Source organism: Dromiciops gliroides, chromosome 2 (genome assembly GCF_019393635.1).
Source record: "Dromiciops gliroides isolate mDroGli1 chromosome 2, mDroGli1.pri, whole genome shotgun sequence".
Classification (NCBI taxonomy): Eukaryota; Metazoa; Chordata; class Mammalia; order Microbiotheria; family Microbiotheriidae; genus Dromiciops; species Dromiciops gliroides.
Window position 1 is genome coordinate 461,838,038 of NC_057862.1, and position 19,345 is coordinate 461,857,382.

At 43.6% G+C, this 19,345-nt stretch overlaps 1 protein-coding gene across 3 annotated transcripts in view; it reads left to right on the forward strand.

The window, feature by feature from the left end:
- Positions 1 to 19,345, forward strand: part of SULF2 (sulfatase 2) — a 147,075-nt gene that overhangs the window by 73,580 nt on the left and 54,150 nt on the right. For all 3 annotated transcript variants that reach the window (XM_043989120.1, XM_043989118.1, XM_043989121.1), the window contains exon 4: positions 16,537 to 16,688. In XM_043989120.1, coding sequence (XP_043845055.1) covers positions 16,537 to 16,688 — 152 coding nt within the window. The remainder of the gene's footprint in view (positions 1 to 16,536; positions 16,689 to 19,345) is intronic.

Here is a 19,345-nt window from a genome sequence, read left to right on the forward strand (position 1 = left end):
TGACTGTAGCTACACCCCTCCAGCCTGTCTTTGCTAATAGATACATTATAATGTGCAACAGATTTCTTGGTGCAAACATAAACATTCCTCATCTCCTCTCAGCACCGATTACTGGAAGTCTTGGAGTAACCTTGACATTTTCCAATGCTGTGTCACAGTTGCTTGCCATGTCTGGCTTCCAGTAATCACTTACTATTTTCCCCTACACATGTCCTACAATCTATTTTGTCTCCCTTATCCTGAAAAAGCAGGCTTCATTCACAGAATACAGCAATCAGTCTATTTATGTAGTCAGCTTTCTGCTATGGCCTTTTCAACCTTATCTGTTCGCTCAACAAACATTGACTAAGCCTCGGGCATACCCATGGTTAAGAAGTGGGAGACAGATGGATGATCTTACAAAGAGCAATGTCATGGAATCTGATGGGAGAAGAGAGTATCCAAGAAAGTCGAGTGAAATAAGAATTCAGGGGGAAGAAAAGTCACCAGATAGAGTGGTAAATCATTGGTAGCATTGGAGAAAACAATTTAAGTTGACCAAAGTCAGAAGCGTGGTTGAAAGGAGCTGGGAAGTGAGTGAAAGGTTAAAAAGTGAAACAAGTTAGCGTAGGCAGTTCTTTCTAAGAGTTTGGCTGAGACCCTCTGCCATGCAGAGGTTAGAGGGTTTGGGCCCCTGGGGTGGTTTCCTCAGAACTCTTAGCTGCTTAGCAACCCTTTGATGAGGCCACTTTTCCAGGCTGAATCATAACTTCTGGAGGGATTTTCCTTTGAGAAGATAAGCAGTAAAAGAACTGGGATAGGAAAGGGAGAATCACAGAAATGAGAGTTGTGTAACATCTCACGTCCTAAAGAGAATCCCCGTTATAACATGCCCAGCGAGTTGTCATCTACCCTCTGCTTGAGGATCGGCAAGGAGGGGAAACCCATCTCCTCTCAAGGTGACCAGTTCCATTTCTAGATAGCTGTAATTATTAGGAAGTTTTTCCTGACTTTGAGCCTCAATTTGCCACTGTACAGTTTCTGCCCATTGTTCCTGATTTTGCCCTCTTGGGCCAGATGGAATGATTCTTTTTTTTTTTTTTTTTTTTGATTTGGGCAATGAGGGTTAAGTGATTTGCTAGTAAGTGTCAAGTGTCAAGTGTCTGAGGCTGGATTTGAACTCAGGTACTCCTGAATCCAGGGCCAGTGGTCTATCCACTGCGCCACCTAGCTGCCCCAGAATGATTCTTATTTTTTAAAATAGTATTTTTTTTCCAATTATATGTAAAAACAATTTTCAACATTCCTTTTTTGGAAAGATTTTCAGTTCCAAATTTTTCTCTCTCTCCCTTCCCCAAGACAGCAAGCAATCTGATATAGGTTATACATGTGCAATCATGTAAAAGATTTCCACATTAGTCATGTTATGAAAGAAGAATCAGAACAAAAGGGAAAAAAACACAAAACAAAAAACAAAAACAATTGAAAATAGTATGCTTCAATCTGCATTTAGATTGCATCAGTTCTTTTCTTGGATATAGAGAACATTTCCCATCATGAGTCCTTTGGAATTGTCTTGCATCATTGTATGACTGAGAAGAGCTATCAATCATAGTTGATCATCATGCAACGTTGCTGTTACTATGTACAGTATTCTCCTGGTTCTGCTTACTTCACTTGGCATCAGTTCATAGAAGTCTTTAGATCTTTTTCTGAAATCTGCCTGCTCATCCTTTCTTAGGACAGTGGTATTCCATTACATTCATATATCACAGCTTGTTCAGCCATTCCCCAATTGACGGTGTAATGATTGGAATGATGCCCGCCATGAGGAGAAGGCGTCTGAGGGCAAGCCATGCGGTCAGGTCCTTGGCATCAAGAAGTGAAGTGTCAGGAAGTGACATTTGCTCTTGGGTACTGTCTATCAAACCTACCAGACAATCAACTTGAGGAGCCTCCCATTTCTGGGAGGATGACACAAAGTAAGAAGCCTACGCTGGCAGAGGGCTTTTTCCTCTTTTGGTTGGAGACATCGACTTGGTGGAGGACTTCAGGTGGGAGTTTAGGAAAGCTAGGATTTCCATGCTATAAGAAATCTGTTCCCAATCTTTCTCTTTCTTTTACTATCTTTTAATAAACCCTTTAAAAACCTAAACTCATTTATCAGTGATTTTAGCCAGTTTCCCCCCAAAACTGGGGGGGGACAGATTAGAACCCACATTTAGAATTTTAAATTACACAATGGGCATCCCTTCAATTTACAATTCTTTGCCACTACAAAAAGAAGCTATAAATATTTTTGTACATGTGGGTCCTTTTCCCATTGTTATGATCTCTCTGGGATACAGACCTAGTAGTGGTATTGCTGGGTCAAAGAGTATGTGCAGTTTGATTGCCCTTTGGGCATAATTCCAAGATACTCTCCAGAATGGTTGTTTCAGTTCACAACTCCACCAACGATGCATTAGTGTCCCAATTTTCCCACATCCCCTCCAACATCTGATATTTTCCTTTTCTGTCATATTAGCCAATCTGATAGGTGTGAGGTAGCGCCTAAGAGTAGTTTTAATTTGTATTTCTCTAATCAATAGTGATTTAGAGCATCAGATGGAATGATTGTACACAACAGCCCTTCAGATACTTGGAGACTGCTGTCCTGTGCCCCCCAAGTCTTCCCTTCTCTAGGATAAACATCCTCAGTTGCTTCACCTGATCATCATATGACATGGTCCTCCCCATTCCAATTGCCCTTCCCTCAATGCCCTCCAGCTGATCAGGGTCCTCCTAAAATGGTGATGCCCAGAATGGAACGTCATACTCCAGCTGTGGGTGGGCCAGGGCGAGGTGCTGTGGGACTCTCACCTCCTTATTCCCCAAGTCTCTCCCCATCTTGGTGCAGCCTGAAATGCCATTCGCTTTTTTGGCTGCCCCATCCCTCTATTGACTCATCTTGAGTTTTCCGTTTACAAGAACCTCTAGTTCTTTTTCAGGCAGATGGCTTTCAGATCCTGCCTCCCCCGTCCTGTACTTGTGATGGGCTGATCTTTTGAGTCCAAGTGTAAGATTTACATTTAGCCTTACAGAATGGTTTGATTCAGCCAAATGTTCTATCAAGCCATCATGATCTTTTCGGATCCTAACTCTGGCATCCAGTGGGTTAGTTGTTTCTTCCAACTTTGAATCATGCTTAACTTTGACAAGAATGTCTTCTGTGCCTCTATCCAAGGCACTGAGAAAAATGTTAAATAGCCCAAAGTCAAGCAGAAATCCCTTGAACACAACACTAAAAACCCTCGCCAGGTTGACTGTGTATGGCATGGTAGTTGAAGGTTATTGTAAAATGAGAAAGAACTGGGGTTGTCTGTAAGCAGAAGAAAAGGAGCCAATGGAAAAAGAGAGATTAAAATTGAGACAGACAGGGGAGGGAGGAAGAAGAGGAGGAGAGAGAAGAGGGAAAAGAAGCAGGAGAAGAAAAAACAAAGAAGGAGAGAGTGGCAAAAAAGGACAAGCTTCTAGAGTAGAATTAATAATAGTAATAATAATAATAGCTTGCATTTATATAGCAATTTCGGGTTTACAATGCACTTTATAAATATTTTGTTTGATCCTCACAACAACCCATGAAGATAGGTCCTATTATTATGCTTATTTGACAGAAAGGAAACGGAGGCTAAGGGAGTTAGTGACTTCCCCAAGATCACACTGCTAATAAGTATCTGAAGTTGGATTTGAACTCAGGTCTTCCTAATTTCAGGACTAGCTCCCGCTCTCTCTCCCTCTCCCTTTCCCACTCTCTCCACTGCCCCATGTAGTTGAGAAGGGATGATATAAAGAACATTTATAACCTACTCAGTCTTTTCAACCATGAAGCCTAAAGGTCAACAAGAGCTCAACAAAGGAAAAGACTTTTAAATCAAAACACTTAATGTTAGATCATGGAACACAGAATGTCAGATATGGGAGGAACTTTAGAACATAAGATATCCAAAGTCAGAGAATCCTTAGAACCTAGGATGTCAGAAGGAAGAGAAACCTTGGAACACAGACTGTCAGAGCTGAATGAAAACTTAGAACATAGATGGTTAGAGCCAGAGGGAACCCTAAGAGACCATTAAGTCAATTCTCCCCTCTGCAGAGGAATAAATTGGAGCCCACTGAGAGAAAATGACTTGCCCAGGAACACCCAGCTGGTTGATAGAGGGACAGAGTGCAAGGTAAGAAAATTAGGCCTTGGAATCACTACCCATCCCTGTTGAATTTCCTACCTGCAAGCTCCAAAAAGCTCCCAAGGAACATGTGAGCCAGCAGGAAAACGAATGTTTTTATTTTCCTCAGTGTCTCAGTTTTGCACTTCATCCCCAGACAGGAGAGGAGAGTCAGTCAGTCAACAAGCATTTATTAAGCACCTACAATATTGCCAGGCACTGTGCTAAGTGCTGGGGATACAGAGAAAGGCAAAAGACAGTCCCTGCCCACAAGGAGCTTACAATCTAATGGGGGAGACAACATGCAAAAACAGGGTACAGTTAAAGCAAATTCAAATAACAAAACTCTATAAATAACTAGGTTGACTCATACCACAGCTCTGCATTAATTAGCCCACAGAGTTGACTGTAGACATCTCTCTCTATGCCCCTTAAATTTATCATAGTTGCCAAAACACAGATTCACCTCCTATGAGTCAGGAAGACCTAAATTGGATTCTAGCCTCAGATACTTACTAGCTGTGTGTCACTAGGCTGTGTGGTCACTTAGTTGCTATCTGCCTCAGTTTCCTCAATTGTGAAATGAAGATATTAATAGAACCTACCTCCCAGGGTTGTTGTGAGGATAAAATGGGATATAATATTTGTAAAACACTTGTACACCTGTGCTAGCTATTATTATCATTTTATGTCTACATAATAGTTACAAAATGTTAGTCTGTATCTTCCTATGCTCAAGTTCATTGCCATGATTCCATTTTCTCATCATCAATAATAAGAGCTATATTTTAGATAAATAAATATGTGCACCTATCTAAATAGATAATGATATAGATATCTAATAATATATCACCAATAATAATAGTGATATTTTAGATAAATATGTATACCCATTTAAATAATGATATATAGGCATAGGTATCGAATAATGTATGTGTCAATAATGATAAGAGCTATATTTTAGATAAATAGGTGCGATATAGATATCTAATAATATATCGCCAATAACTATATTCTAGAGATATATATCTAAATAGATAATGATATAGATACAGATGTCTAATAACATATATATCACCAATAATAACAGCTATCGTTTTTATAACACTTTATGGTTTGCAAAGTGATTTACATATTCATCTCATTTGATCCTCGAAACTGATACCTCCCAATGAGGAAGGTGCTGCTGCTTATTCCCATTTTACAGATGAGGAAACTGAGGCTGGAAGAGGTTAAATGATTTACCAAGGATCCTAAGTCAGGATTCAAACTCAGGTCTTTCCGACTCCAAGCCCAGCACTCTACCATCTCACTGCCTAGACAGCAAGAAACATCACTCCTTCAGTCCAGCAAAGGCAAACGTTAAGGAGTGACTTCACTGAGAATCCAGGGCTTAGAAAGATAACCAGAAGAGCTTGGTTCTCCTGTCTGACTGAATGATTCATTCAGCAACATCATTTAACTTGGGGGAAAAATTGGTAACCGGGATGAAAAATCAAGTGGCCAGAAGGAATAAAGAGGCCAGTAGGAAACTCTTTAAAATCACGGTCTGGTCCATATGGGGATCACAGGCACCATCCGCCATAATATGGAAAAGTGTGGTGCATAAAGGCCCCTTAGAACAGAGGGGCTCAGTGGGTGTTGGAGAGAGAGCCCAAGGGGTGGGATATGAGTTCTGAAGTGGGGACTTGTAATACAGGGGAAACTCCAATTCTCAGTCAGCTAAGCCAGGGCTTAGAACAGCACCTGCCACTCAGTAGGGACTTAATAGTTATTGACCCACAGACTGATCAGGAGACGTGGCCACTCACACACTGCATGGTCTTGGGCAAGCCCTTCCCTAGCTCCGGCTTCAGTTTCTCCACCTGTCAAATGAGGGAATTAGGCTTCCCATAAGGCCTCTCCAGCTTAAGCCATCTATGATTGGATGCTCTATGGCCGATGTCACTCAGCACCTTTGTTAAGGTGGCAGATGCTGTGGGTCTGTGTGAACAGGGGCCGTGAAAGAAAACAGGAGAGCCTGGGACCGTGTGATAATTGCATCTTGGCAGGATTTCCTCCATATGGAAACTGCACTTGGAGACAAGACAAACAGCAGCCCAAGAAGGAGAATTAGATGAAAGAAAGGAGACCAGTCCAGCCCTCTCCCCTCCTGCCCTGCTCCTTACATAGGTCATAGAGTTTGGGCCCTACAGATTTCTCCTGAACTCTCAGCTTATTGAAGGCCCTTGAACAAAACCACCTTTCTAGGCTTATTCATGGCATTGAGGATTTTCCTTTGAAAAGGTGAACAGGAAGGGAACCTGGATATAAATAATATCTTAGATTAATATAAGATTTGATATCTTTCAAAGTGCTTTCCAGATAATTTTCTCTGAGTCCTCATAACCCTCTGTGGGGCAAACAGAGAGAATGGAGACTTTAATCTCCTTTTTCATGATAGGGAAAGTAGAGGCCCAACTTATCTCTGGGTAAGTTAGTGAACTCAGGTCTCCTGACTCCTAATCCATTCATTGGCCCATGATCTGTCTACCAACTAGCTGTGTGACCTTGGGCAGGTCACTTAATCTCAATCTGCCTCAGTTTCCTCTTCTAGAAAATGGAGATATTAATAACACCAACCTCCCAGGGTTATTGTGAGGATAAAATGGGATATAATATTTGCAAAGCACTTTGTAAACTTCTGGCAAGGGGCCAGAAGTAAGGGAGTAGTTGAGACTTAATATATACCTCTGAGTTGTTTAAGGAACTTTGTGAACCTTTATTAGGGGCCATTATTATCAGGAAGGGAGGCCTTCTTCTACCACATAATCCTTCAATAATAATCTGTATTCACACAACCAGTAATGAGTTGCTGTTTAATTGATTAGTCATGTCTGATTCCTCATGGCCCCATTTGGGGTTTTCTTGGCAAATAAAGTAGAGTGGTTTTTGCCATTTCCTTCTCCAGCTCATTTTACAGATGAGGAAACTGAAGCAAACAAGGCTAAGTGACTTGTTCAGGGTCACACAGCTTGGAAGTATGTGAAGCCAAATTTGAACTCAGGTCCTCCTGACTCCTAAGCCAGTACTCTATCGACTGCACCACCTACTTCAATACAGGCCCACAACCTCTTTCTGTACAAACTTCGAGCTGAGAAAGATTTTTTATATTTTTAGTACAAAAACAGGCCGTGGGCTTGATTTGACCAAGGGGCTATCGTTTTCCAACTCCTGTTCTAGGGTTCCAAGTTATAGTAAATGCTACATAAATATAAATTAATATGTAATATACAAATATGTAAATAGGAAGTGTTCAGAGGACCAGCCCTTTTCAGGGCTGCTCATCTACCTTGGGTGTCCACCTATCACCCAACTGTCACCTGTGGCTCCAAGAAGCTGTAGCATGTGCAGAGGCCACACCCTGGTAAAACCATATTGGCAAATGGGGTAAGCAACAGGCCTCAAAACTTGTCGGCGAGTTAAGGGGTTGTCTCCCCAAAGCATGTGAAGGCTTCTCTTGGCCAAATGGGCAGATGAGAGCAGTTTGTTCCAACGGCCATGAAGGCGGCTAAAGCAGGTTCTGTGGAGCGCTTAGAGCTTGATCAGACATTGATGACACCAAGCTCATTCACTGCATCCTGAGCCATTGCCGGGCATTTCAGCTTTTGTCTTCCACTGGATTTCAGTGACTCTGGAGGAGAGAGTGAGGCTGAAGACAATGCAACTCTGCCTCACTTAAATCCAGTCCACAAGCAAGTCAAGACATCACCCATGATATCATTAGTCCTCTTTGAAAATGAAGGATGAACAAGCTCTTGTTATCATTATTATTATTATTATTATTATTATTATTATTATTATTTAGTTCTGACAGTCTGTGATTCTATGAAATTAAGCCTACCTACTCTTTAAAATTTCCAGAAACTTGGGTCTAGAAGGTGCTTGGAGGGGGGCAGCTAGGTGGCGCAGTGGATAGAGCACTGGCCCTGGATTCAGGAGGACCTGAGTTCAAATCTGGCCTCAGACACTTAACACTTTACTAGCTGTGTGACCCTGGGCAAGTCACTTAACCCCAATTGCCTCACACACAAAAAAAATGCACAGAAGAGAAGGTGCTTGGAGACCCGTAAATCCAACCCACTCATCCACAGCTGGGGAGAATGACTCAGAGAAAAGGGAAGTGGATCCTCCAAGGTCACACAGGGAGTGACAGGCATCTGTGGGTCTAAAACCCAGCATCCCTGAGTCATAGCTCGGGGCTTTTCCATAATGCTCGGTTGCCCGTTACTAAAATGTGTGTTTGTCAGGCAAAGACCTGCCTGAGATGGGAATGGAGCAAGGGCACAATCCATACCACCTCATCATGCCTCACGGCAGGTTCCTGTCCAACCACTGAGGTGGAGAATTTTGTTCAAGGCCCTTCATTGTTTCCTGTGAGTGAGTCTGCACTTTGTAATCTCTGCCTTTCTGGACCCACAGTGGCTCACAGAGCCCATCCGCCTCAGTGGCCAATGTGAGCTATTCATAAGCAGACAGGGAGCCCATCCCAGAACCCGATGAACCAAAATGATTTGGAGACAGGAGGATGCAGGCCTGTTTCATCATGAATCAGCCTGACTGAACATGGCACGGGCTGATGAGTAGCTTCCAAACCACTGAAAAAAAGAATTGAGCTGAATTGGGGAAGCAAATGAAGGCCCTATGCCTGGCCCTTTTCCTGTATCCTGACCGCCAAAGAGAGTCAGATTTTACTTGCAGGGAGTCAGTACCTCCCCCAGCAACAAGCTTCTCGGCCACCGTTCTGTCCCCTGGGCCCATGGGCATGGAATGGGCCGCCTGAGACAGGAGGGAGTGCCCTCTCCATGGAGGCTTTCAGGTCCGGGCTAGATGAATAACTGTAGGGGATACTGACAGTTCTGCTCAGGTATGGATTGGATGAGATAACCTCCAACGTCCCTTCTGGCTCTTTGTCAGGGACCCCTCATCCAACCAATCTCTTTGTGGGTATGTGTCTGCATCACAGGCCACACTTTACCCCCATACTCCAGTGCACTTGAGTCAACTCTTGTAATGAAAAACTAGCAGACATAGGGACCAACCACATCTTATGGTGAATACCTACTCCCTACCAAGAGGAGTAGACATGTTTCATCAGTTATGAGGGAGGGAGGGGGGAAAGAGCGAGAGAGCGAGCAAGAGAGAGAGAGCGAGAGAGAGAGAGAGCGAGTGAGAGAGAGAGAGAGAGAGAGAGAGAGAGAGAGAGAGAGAGAGAGAGAGAGAGAGAAGGGAGAAAGAGAGAACACTTGGAGAGAGAGAACAAAGAAGAAAGGGAGCAGTGGTTTGGGGGAAAGGAAGAGAGTGGATAGAGGAAGTGGTGCATGTAATGGAAAGTCACTATTTACCCTTGGCCACCTGCCATGACTCCTCCCAAAAATCTTTGTGCTTTCCCAAAGCCATCTAAAGCCCCTTTCCTAATAGCCAGGAGGAGAAGAGAAGTCCAAAACAGGTTGGTTCCTGAAACCCAGTAGAGAATGCTGTTCATTTCATTGTGCTCTTGACCCTTACTTAGAGACAACATGGAGTAGTAGAGAGAACACAGAACTTGGAGGCAGGAAGGTGTGAGTTCAAATCCTGCCTCAGACTTTTTTTTTTAACCAACTGTGGGATCCTGGGCAAATTACTTAACCTTTTTGTACCTCAGTTTTCCCATCTGTAAAAGGAGGGGTGTAGATCCAATGGTCCCCAAAGCACCTTCTGGCTCTAAATATATGACTCTCTGATCATATAACTCACTAAACACATCTGGGGTGATTTATCATCCCTTGCTTTTTATTTTAAAGTCCCATCTGCACTTGACCAACCATGAGCCTAGACCTTAGCTGTGTGACCCTGGCTGCGGTGTTACCCCTATCATCCTGTTGGCTATACTTGTCTCTTTGAATTTAGATGAGATTGAAAGTCAACTTCAAAATCTGAGAATCAATATATCTTCATGGGCCACTTAGATCACAGCATCTTCTGTGAATGGCTTCTTAATACTAAAAGTATTATTAATAACAACAACAACAATATCTAGCATTTATCTGGCACAATAAGGTTTGCAAAGAACTTTACAAATATCTCGTTTGATCCTCACAACAACCTTTGGGGAGGGGGTAGGTGCCATTATAATTGCTATTTTACAGATGAGGAAACTGAGGCAGGCAGACAATAAAGATTTGCCCAAGGTCACGCAATATTAAGTATCTGAGGCTAGATTTGAACTCAGGTCTTCCCAACTCCAGGCCAAGCACTCTGTCAAGTGCATCCCCTGACTGTGTCTTGGTTTCTCCTTGCCCTCTCTTACTCTTTTCAAAGATTTGGATCCCACCATCTTAAACCTTTTGGATATCAGATTTCCTGTGGTGAACGGTTAGCAAATATGCTGTAAGAGTCTACTATGAGGGGCAGCTAGGTGGCGCAGTGGATAGAGCACCGGTCCTGGAATCAGGAGTACCTGGGTTCAAATCCGGCCTCAGACACTTAACACTTACTAGCTGTGTGACCCTGGGCAAGTCACTTAACCCCAATTGCCCCACTTAAAAAAAAAAAAAAAAAGAATCTACTATGATCAAGTCCCTGAAAGGCAAAAGACCCAGGTTCTGCCTCCTAGGAACTTAATTTCACTTGGGAGGGAGAAGATGCTATGTGGGCACAAGTGCAAGCTCCAGCCAACTACTCCAAGAATATTTGAGGAGGGAAAGAACAGTCGGGGAATCAATCCATTAGTCACCAAGTATTCATTATGCACCTACTATATGCCAGACACTGTGCTCCAAATGCAAAAACAAAAAACAAAAACAGTCCGTGCCCTGTAGGAGCCTCCGTTTTATTGAGTGGGATCACATCATGGAGGAGGTAGTGCTTGAGCTGAGCCTTGAGGGAAGCTATGGATACTAAATTATTATAGCCAGCTTTTACGTAAGTCTTGGAAATTCTGCATTTGTTCCTCACAACAGTCTGAGGAAGTAAGTGATTATCATCCCCATTTTATAGATAAAGAAACTGAGGCTGAGAAAGGCTTAGTGACTGGCTCAAAATAATACAGCTGGTAGGGATCTGAGGCAGGACTTGGACTGACTATCCAGCTCTCCCTCCACTTCCCCACTTAGCTGCCTGAATCATCCTAATGATGATGCTAAAGACAGAGATAAGATCTCAGTGACTCTGCCACTGATTGATCAGACAATAAGCATTCACAAAGCACTTACTGTGTGCTAGGGGGTTGGGATCCAAACAGGAAAGAAAGAAACAATCCTTACTTTCAAGGAGATTGGCTTCTGGAGGTTAGGGTTGGAGGGTAGGTAGAGACAGCCCGGGCATGTCTAAATTATGCTAAATCAATATGTACAGAAGAAATGCAAAATAAATACAAGGTGATTAGGGAGGAAAACTTTATGTAGAAGGGGGTGGTGGTGCTTGGAGTGAAGGAGATCTGTGAGGGGAGGAGGGCATCCATCCCAGCTGTGGGAGAGAGCCAGGGCGGGGTGGAGACGTTGGGAGCAGGAGGGCCGGCAGCCTATCTGGGATGGCCACTTTGACTAGATCTTACATAATATAGAAAGAGGCTAGAAGGATAGGTTGGGATTTGCTTATGAAGGACTTTAGAAGCCAGAGGATTTTCTCTCTCATCCTAAAGGTATATGGAGGCATATGTTGCTCAGAATGTCAGAGCAGGAGGGATCTTAGAGAGCATCTAATAACAACCCCTTTGCTTGACATAGGCCAGAGGAGGAAGTGACTTGCCCAGAGTCAATAGGGAGGTGGTGACAGAGCCAGTATTAGAATCCAGGCTTTTATTGTTCCATCTATTGCACTAGGCTGCCATTCCCAACCAGTTTCACCTGTATATAATTTTTTTTTTTATCCTGAGCTCTGACTCCCAGCTTCCTTCAGATCTCAACTAAAATCCCACTTTCTGCTGGAAGCCTGGGTCCTTTTTTTTTTTTTAAGGGAGTTGGGTTAAGTGACTTACCCAGGGTCACACAGCTAGTAAGTTTCTAAGGCCACATTTGAACTCAGGTCCTCCTGACTCCAGGACAGTACTCCATCCACTGTGCTACCTAGCTGTACCTTCCCTCTGAGATGACTCTTGCTTAGCCTGCCTTGATCCCATTGGTACATAGTTGCCTGCATGTTGTCTGCCCCACCCACTGGCCCCTTAGATTGTGAGCTCTTTGAAAACAAGCATGGCTTTTGTTGCTCTTTGCAACTTAGTGCCTAGCACAGAACTTGGCTTAATAAATGCCTATTTCTTGACTCTCCCTCATATAGATATAAGCAATGTAGTTTTCTCCCAGCCCAGTACCCCCTGGGGTAGGCCCTGACTTTCCTCCTATTTATACTACCCTTGCATTTAGTTTTTCCAGATCAGCCTCCCAGCAAGCTGTGATACCTGCAAAAAGACACCCCACCCCACCCCCACCCCAACACACACACACACACACACACACACACACACACACATATTCCTCTTTCCTTTTCTGCTGTCCTGGTAACAAAGGCTTAGCTACAGGAGCCGGGAGAAATGCCTGCTCTGTAGCCTGAGTTCTATTTTAAGTTCTAGGTTCCTTCTTCGGCCTTGTCCTCAATCTGAGTCTCCTGGGCTCTGGAGAGGCTCGGAGGGGCCTATGCTTTTCTCCCCCTCGCCCTTGTGTGATGCCTCCATGGCCAGTTTAAAGATTGTCTTAAGGAAGCCTAATCAGAGGAGCTCAAAACTGAATTTGGTACCGAATCTGGTCCGATTTTTGTGACTGGGAAGAGTGTGTCTATTGGGGAGCCGAAGTGATGGAGGGGACTTTAAGCAATGGATTTCAAGTCAAATGATTCATATTCTACGTCTTACCTTGAGCAAGATCTCATTTGTAAAATAAAGGGGTTAGACGAGGTAATGAAGAATAATAGCTACAGGTAACACTCATACAGCACCTACTTTGTGATAGATGCGGTGCTAAGCTCTTGACAAATATTATCTTTTTATTCTCATGACCACCCTGGGAGGTAGGTCCTATTACCCTCATTTTACAAATGAGGAAACTGAGGCAAACTGAGTAAGTGACTTGCCCAGGGTCAAACTGTTAGTAAGGGTCTGAGGCCAGATTTGAACTCGGATCTTCAAACTCCAGGTGTAGCACTCTATCCATGGCACTATCTAGCTGCCCCTTCTTCCTCTTGATGACCGTGAAGAACTAAGTTCTTAGGACTTTCTAGGCCAAGGGTAGAAGGAGAGTGAGAGGGTTTCTCAGAGGAGAAATGGCTTAAAACATATTAACACTCATGCAATTAGATGGGATGATAGTGGGCTCATAAAGGTTTTAGATTGTCCCTCTCCCTGCCCATATCAATCCCCTCCGTGTATCCTGGCCACCAGAACTGATACTCCTCCCTCCCCAGAGCTAGCTCACCTTTGGATAACCCTTTTGTTGTTGTTCAATGGCCAAATCTTCATGACCCCATGAACCATGCCATCTATGGGGGTTTCTAGGCAAAGATACTGGAGTGGTTTGCCATTTCCTTCTCCAGTGGATGAAGGCAAAAAGAGGTTAAGTGACTTGCCCAGGGTCACACAGTAAAATGTCTGAGGCCAGATTCCTCACTCCTGGCCCAGCAGCACTCTATCCACTGAGCCATATAGCTGCTTCTGGGTAACCCTTTAAGGTTTGAGAAATACTTTGCACATTTTTATTATCATGTTTTCATCCTCACAACAGCTTTGTGGGCTAAGCATTATTATCATCCCCATATAACAGTTGAAGAAACTGAGGCTAATTATACCCAAATAACAGTTAATAAATGCCTGAGGCAGAATTCAAACCCAGGTCTTCCTGACTCCAGCTCTAAACCAATATCTCCTATACCTTTCTGCCTTTTTGCATAGTAATAGTGAATAGTTCTAATCCAAATTTCCATATTTATAAGCATTTTCCTAACAATAGCCCAGGGAGGGAGGTAGTGAAACCACAGTTACCCCCATTTTATAGATAAAAAAAATTGAAGCTTAGATTAAGAGGAGGGGTTTTCCCACAGCTGCTAGGTGGCTTCAAGGTCAAACCAGCTGAGTCAAAAGGTAGGTGAGTCTGGAAAGGAGGTGAAACATCATCAATAAGACCCAAGCCTGTAATTTACTTAGTCCTCCACTCCCAACTCCAGGTGTTAGTGCAATCCCATTATTCCCTGATTCTCGACCAGAGAAACTCCAGTGCACTGTTTAACAAGGCACCTGTTACCAGACTGCATTTCCCTCTTTCTTCTGGATGTTCCTCAGGAAGCAGGGTGGCTGGGGACGGTTCCTTGCCCTCTGAGGGAGCCTGACTTCTCTCTCTACTGACTCCCCTGAATGAAGTGGGGTCTTGCCCACCACCTTTTCTCCTTTCCCTGCTCCACGTCCACATGTCCTGACTTAATTATTCTCAGCTAGGAAGTCACTGGTGCAAGCCCTTCTTCCTTTTTATCACTAAGGAGGGCAAAAAATGCTTCATCTTCAGCATGGGCTGGATTTGGCTGCCATTCTTAAGATGGTCTTAGTTCCCAAGCAGCACCTGCCTTCCCAAGTCTAACGCCACCAGCTAACGAGTTTCCTTGGAATGCCACCCTTTCATTGGGCCAACTTACTCCTGTTCTTCTGTTTTCTGGGCTGATATGCATTTAAGAAGGCTGTGTTCTTTTCACAACAGTGACAGACTGTAGATTTAAGGTTCAAGGCATAAGTCCCTGAAATAGCCCTACCTACCACATTCAGTCCTTTTCTTCTCTTTCTCTATTCTTTTATTTTTCACTCCTTCCTCTTGGTCCTGATTGAAGGAGTTAGGAATATCTGGTCTGGAGGAGATAACGCTAAGGGGGCCATGAGTGCTGTCTTCAGATAACGTTAAGAGCTTATTCTGTTTGGGTACAGAGAGTAGAACTGCGTGGAGGGTAAACAGAGGCAGACTTTGGCACAGTTATAAGGAAGAATTTCCAAATAACTGGAATGCTCACAGTGGAGTGGACCACCTTGGAGGTAGAGAGTTCCCTGTCACTGAAGGTGTTCAGAGACTGTTCGAGATATACTGTAGGAGATTATAGGGGTTGGACTGGGCAACTTCTAAGCTCCCTTCCAACTCTGAAATTGCATGGTCCTGTAATTCTTTTTTTTTTTTAAGTGAGGCAATTGGGGTTAAGTGACTTGCCCAGGGTCACACAGCTAGTAAGTGTTAAGTGTCTGAGGCCGGATTTGAACTCAGGTACTCTTGACTCCAGGGCCAATGCTCTATGTACTGCGCCACCTAGCTGCCCTGGTCCTGTAATTCTTACATAGAATCATAAATTGAGAGCTGGAGGGGCCTTGGAGACCATCTAATCCAACCATCTCCATTTTACAAATTTGGAAACTGAGGCTCAAAGGGATTAAGTGATTCACTCAGTAGGGTTACGAGATAATTTTCTTTCTCCTCTTCTCCCTTTTCTCCATTTCTCTGACTGTGTTCCATGTTTTTAGTGAGGTTATAGCCAAATAATCTGAGAAAATGGTGTATGATAATGTCATTAGATTGATGAACTTTGTTGGCGGGGAGGAATGGATCATGGTGGGAATTTCAGGACTCAGGGCTAAGCCAACAGAGGTTATTTGGGAACAAGAGTCTGCTTCTCCAGGGAACTAACAATTCTCTCCAAAGGCTCCCATGTCCCTTCAGCTTTCTGTAGTGTCTCCTGGGTTTCTCACACAGTCTTTGCACACTTGGCTGAAGCCTTGGTGGGTTTGAAACCTCCCTCAGCCCCATAGGTGGTGACAGTCCCTGCCTGGCCTCCAGCTGAAGTGGGACTTCCCCAGCTCCGGCGTGTAGCTGGACTGACTCTCTCTCTCTCTCTCTCTCTCTCTCTCTCTCTCTCTCTCTCTCTCTCTCTCACACACACACACACACACACACACACACACACACACACACACACACACACACACACACACAGCTCAGAAATATGGCTTGAAAAATAATGCTTTGTTATAGACTCCTAAAACACTATTGGGTTTAAAGAGGGCAGGAAGCCCATCTCTCTCCCCTGTCTTAGCCTAAGACTGCCCTCAAACCATCCCTGTCTGCCGTTTGCTCCCAAGAGATCATAGGCTCATGACGAGGAAGATCATAAGCTTTCAAGTTGGAAAAAGGACCTCAGAGATCAAAAACTCCCCAGAGATTATGTCTGTTTAACTAATGCCTCTGGCGAATGAGAGCTTAATAAATACAACAGGGAAGGACAAGAGAGGAATCCTAATTAGTGGTACAAGAGTGTCAGCTGTTTTATGTCTGTCTTCTCACCTGACTTCTTCCTTCTTTTTTTTTTCCTTCATCCCCAGCTTTCTTTGGAAAGTATCTCAATGAATACAATGGTTCCTATGTGCCACCCGGCTGGAAGGAATGGGTCGGACTCCTTAAAAACTCCCGATTTTATAACTACACACTCTGTAGAAATGGGGTGAAGGAGAAGCATGGATTTGACTACTCAAAGGTAGGTTCGCATCCCTCCTTTCACCTATAACAGAAGAGCTTCAGAGGCTAGTGGATTACCTCCCCCCACCCAAAACCTCATCCATATGACTCTGACCCTTCCCTCTCCTGCATTGCCTGCCTCTAGTCACTCATCAGAGCTGTCAGTTCCTTCTTTTAAAATTTTTTCCATTTCTTTTTAATATCTCTCACCTCCTTCCCTCTCCTGCATTGCCACCTATACCACCCTTATTTCAAATCACTGAATTCTTGAGTAGGAGGGGCTTCTGTGGCTATTTAGTCCAACCTATACACCCCAAAGTCTCCCCACTAGAAGGGAGGTAAAGAGTATATATATATATATATATATAGTCTTGCCCCTCACAATCAGAGCACCCTCCCTTCCACTCAAGAAGTCTTATTCTCCCTCCAGTCCATCCTGCCGTGGGCTACCAGATGAGAGATAGAAACCAGACCTGGGATCTCATTTCCATAGGGATCTCCCAGGTGAGGAAGCCCCCTCTACCTGCGCAGGTGTGTCCGTACCCTCACGTGCAACTTAGAATCTTAGGGGACTGCCCAGCGCACTGAAAGATTAAGTGAATTTCCAGGGTCACACAGCTAATAGGAGTCACAGTCTGGACTTAAACCTAGATGAATGTTGCTAAAACATTTTTGTCACTCCTTTCTGCTCAGAAACCTTCAGTGATTCCCCACAGTGGATAGCATGAAGGCCAAACCCCTCAGCCTGGCTGTGAAGACCTTCCGCCATCCAGCCTCACCCCCTTTATCCAACTTTATCCTCTCTTTCTATCCTGCTGATATCTCAGTATCTCCTGGGAAGAACCTTTCACTCTAGTTCAAGGGGACTTTGAATTTTTTTTAAACTTTTCAATAACTGTATTACTGGTTTCCTTTGTAATCACATATATTTTTATTTTATTCGTTTAAAAATAGTATTCTGAAAGATCTCTAGGCTTTACCAGATTGTTAAAGGGGGACATGCCCAAAAAAAAGGGTTAAGAACTCCTGCTCAAGTCAGACTGTTTTCTTCCTTGACCCCTGGTAGATACTAGGCTCTTTCTTAACACCAGGCCTTGGCTCAAGATGGTCGGACTCCTGGCCCAGGCCTGTCTGAAATGACCTTTTTGTAAAATGTAAGCTTCTTGAGGGAAAGGACTGTTTTGTATTCCCAAGGCCTAAGCTAGTACCTAGCAAACAGCAGGCCTTTAATAAATTCTTTTTGGTATTGCACTGGAATCCCATTTTCAAGGTTGATATTCCCACTTCTTCCAAGAAGCCTTCCCTGATTGCTCCAGTCCACAGTGATCTTTCCCTTTTTCTAAACCTTTGTCATCAGTCCTTATCATGGACTGCCTTGTCCTTACTGTCAGCTAACTTCTTTGTGACTGTGTGTCATCTCCTTAAGTTCCAGAAGTCCACAGTCGGAGTCCTAATAGATTTCTTTTGTCTTCCAGTCAGAATCTAGCACAAAGAGGGCAGCTAGGTGGCACAATGGATAAAACACTGGCCCTGGATTCAGGAGGACCTGAGTTCAAATGTGGCCTCAGACACTTGACACTTACTAGCTGTGTGACCCTGGGCAAGTCACTTAACCCTCATTGCCCCACCAAAAAAAAATCATTAGAATCTAGCACAAAATTATGTAATAATAATGAAGATAATAATTTGTGGCTATGTCGTATTTTTAAGTTTACACAACGTATATCATCTCATTTGATTACTACAGGACTTCTCTAAGGGTAGGTTTGTACTATCTCCATTTGACATATGAGGAAACTGAAAGTCAGTCAACAAGAATTTTGGGGAAAAGGTGACTTGTCCGAGGTCAAGTAAATGAAAGATCCAGAATTAGAGCCTTTCAAAACTTGACTCCTTCTATCTGTCCAGTCTTCTTAGACCTTACTCTTTTCCATGTATTGAGTGCATCCATGTAGTCTACATCCAGTAACACTGGCTTCCTTGCTTTTCCTCTCACAAGACACTCTATATGCTGACTTTGACTAGTTACCCCACATGCCTGGAATTTTCAGCCTCCGCTTTCCAGCTTCGTGGCTTCCTTCATGTCCCAACCAAAATCCCACTTTCTGCAAGAAGTCTTTCTCAACCTCCCTTAATGCCTTTCCTCTAAGAAGTTCTTCCATTTATTCTGTCCATATCTCATTTGTACTCGTGTGTTTACATGCTGTCTCCCTCTTTTTCTTGTCTTTGTATCCCCAGCACTTAGCACAGTGCCTACTATATAATAACAGCTTAATAAATCTGGGCAGCTAGGTGGAGCAGTGGACAGAACACCAGGACTTGAAGTCAAGAAAACTGATCTTCCTAAGTTCGAATCTGAATTCAGATACTTAATAGCTGTGTAACTCTAAGCAAGTCACCTAACCCTGTTTGTCTCAGTTTCCTCATCTGTCAAATGAGTTAGAGAAGAAAATGGCATGGTATCTTTGCCAAGAAAACCCCAAATGCAGCCAGGTGGTGCAGTAGATAAAGCACTGGACCTGGATTCAGAAGGACCTGAGTTCAAATCCATCATCTTGACATGACACTAACTAGCTATGTGACCCTGGGCAAGTCACTTAACCCCCATTGCCCCGCAAAAAGCAAACAAATAAACAACAACAACAAAAAATGGTGTCATGAGTTGGACATGACTGA